Source organism: Montipora foliosa, chromosome 12 (genome assembly GCF_036669935.1).
Source record: "Montipora foliosa isolate CH-2021 chromosome 12, ASM3666993v2, whole genome shotgun sequence".
NCBI lineage: Eukaryota > Metazoa > Cnidaria > Anthozoa > Scleractinia > Acroporidae > Montipora > Montipora foliosa.
The window spans coordinates 29,962,749-29,965,248 of record NC_090880.1 but is presented as its reverse complement, the minus strand read 5'-3'; the positions used below and the strand labels follow the sequence as shown (position 1 = coordinate 29,965,248).

The 2,500-nt window shown below is 34.5% G+C and overlaps 1 protein-coding gene across 2 annotated transcripts in view; it reads right to left on the bottom strand.

Annotated features, from left to right (window-relative positions):
• Nucleotides 1-2,500, bottom strand: part of LOC137980254 (ribosome quality control complex subunit NEMF-like) — a 28,002-nt gene that overhangs the window by 21,443 nt on the left and 4,059 nt on the right. For both annotated transcript variants that reach the window (XM_068827654.1, XM_068827655.1), the window contains exons 3-4: nucleotides 2,241-2,309; nucleotides 1,047-1,149 (exon numbers count right to left, since the gene is read on the bottom strand). In XM_068827654.1, coding sequence (XP_068683755.1) covers nucleotides 1,047-1,149; nucleotides 2,241-2,309 — 172 coding nt within the window. The remainder of the gene's footprint in view (nucleotides 1-1,046; nucleotides 1,150-2,240; nucleotides 2,310-2,500) is intronic.

Here is a 2,500-nt window from a genome sequence, read left to right as displayed (position 1 = left end):
TTGCTGCTACTTTTGCTAAAATAAATAAATATCTAAATAAATGACAAAATTATTTTGTTTCTCGCTGTGAATTTTCTCTGAAGGTAGCGTAATTGTTGAGTAATTTAGCTGCGATGTTACGTGCACAGCTCCATTCCTTCGATCATTCGCCATTTTCAGCAGTTTCTTTACACACAAGTATTGCGGGCTCATATTTTTTGCTAAACCGCTGACAACACAATGCAGCGCGGCGATTTTGCGACTAGAATTTGCGAAATTGCGACGAAATTTTCATATTTTATCGCAAAATGCAACTGGATTTTTTCGTTAATTTCGAGCCCTGCCTAAACAAACATTTTTAGGCTTAATGTTAGCATTTGTGAACGGTTGTGAAGGGTTGTTTCTGTATTGGTAAAACAATGACTTGTGACCTGTGATCTGTGTTTTGTACATTGTACACTATACCTGTCCCAAACTGACCTACAATAGGTTGAAACAAAATGGCCTAGTTTGGTTGCAAATTAACCTAAGGAACAGAATGACTTGCAACATATGTACATGTACATGTAGCAGCATCCATTGTTCTTTTGTTCTTCTTCTTCCTTGGTATAGAAAACTTTTTCTTGAGGGAGGAATCAAATCAGTGGATAACAGAATATTACTTTCCCTTTTTTGCTCTTTAAACTGGTAATGAAAGTATGCTGGATGAATAAAACTAAAATTCCTTAGAATTACACACAGCAGTTGTTCGTTTTTTTCCCAATAGGGAAACTAAAAAATCCATTCTGTCTTAAGTTTGTGTTTTGCTTAAATTAAGGTGGTCTCTTTGAGTTGGTTAAACTTGCTGGCACCAGTGACTCTTGGGACATCCCAGGCCCTCGTTGTTCAAACAATGTATTACGTGATCCACCCAATATTAAATTCACTATCCAGTGGATAAGCCATAGCAAAACCAATTATTGCACTATCCAATGCATAGTGATTTATCCCATGGATAGTTTTCACCAACTTTTAAACAACTGGGTCTTGCTTTTCAGTCAACCAATAAAATCCTGTAAATTTTGTACCTTCATTGAAAATCCAGACGGCATAAGATTCTTGGGCCAATCAAACTCTGTCGTACCAATCCTATTTCCAGATTCAACCAATAACATGACCTTCAGATCAGTCCTACAAAAATTGAACGGAGCTCAGAAATCATGAAACCTACATACATGTAGCGAAGAGAATTTCCTGCTTTCAGGTAAATGAATTACATGTAAGTACACTTGCTCTCAATCAGAGTCAAAGCATTATCTAGAATGCTGCAAACTGACTTTTGATGACAAGATCTTGTAAGATTTCTTTAAGATCTTACAAGATTTTATCAAGATCTTTTAAGATCTTAAAATGCTAAACACTGACTAAATTTCACAATATGTTGTAAGTTTTATTTTAAGGTCTCACAAGATTTTTATTAAGATCTTTTAAGATCCTGGCAAGTTGGATACTGATTTTTTTTTCTGATAAGATCTTGTACAATTCTCTTAAGATCTTACAAGGTATTTTTTAAGATCTTAGAATGTTGAATATTGATTTTCTTGGATAACATCTTGTAAGATCCTCTCAAGATCTTACAAGATTTTTACCAAGCTTTTTTAAGATCTTAAGAGTTAAACAAGATCTTATTAAGATTAAGATCTTAATCTTACAAGATTCTTGTAAGATCTTACAAGATTTCCACCTGGGTCATTACAAAACATTAACAACATCTTATGGTAGAGCGACTTTCATATGACCTTGAAAAATAAACGTAAAAACAGAATGTAAACAAGAATGCAAAACGTTTAATTGGTTTATCGAACAAAAACAAACGAGTGCGAATTTTCATTGGCTTGGCGAACGTGGATACAAACAACGTCATCTCTCCATGGAACTTTCAGGAAAGCGACCGGCGTTTCGCTTTGACGTCATTTGATATATGCAGTAATATGATTGGGCAATCGAACTGTTTCCTTGGCAGGAATAATGAGAAGCTTTGTTTTGATCTTGCCAAACATTGGTCCGTGAAACAAATTGCGAACACTTTTTCAAGGACATACGAAAGGCGCTCTATCTTACGAAACATTAACCCATTGACTCCTGGGATTGAGACTAAACAGATTTTACTCTGTCTAATGCCAGATGATTTTACTCGTTGACTGGGGGCATCCTGGGCCGCACGAGGAGTAAATAGGTTAACAATATCTTACAGTATGTTATGAAACATTACGTTAACTTACTTCCCTAAACGGATCAGATAGGTCTTGTTATCAATATCATAGACATTTGCTACTCTCATCCCCAGTAGGCTAAAAGGATAAAGAAGAAAAATATCAAGAGAAACTACAGAGCCACCTCATGCTCATGCACATTAATAATAATAATAATAATAATAATAATAATAATAATAATAATAATAATAATAATAATAATAATAATGACATGATTTTTCAAGATCATGACATAAACGATTGACTTCCCCTATACAATTGCTTATTAC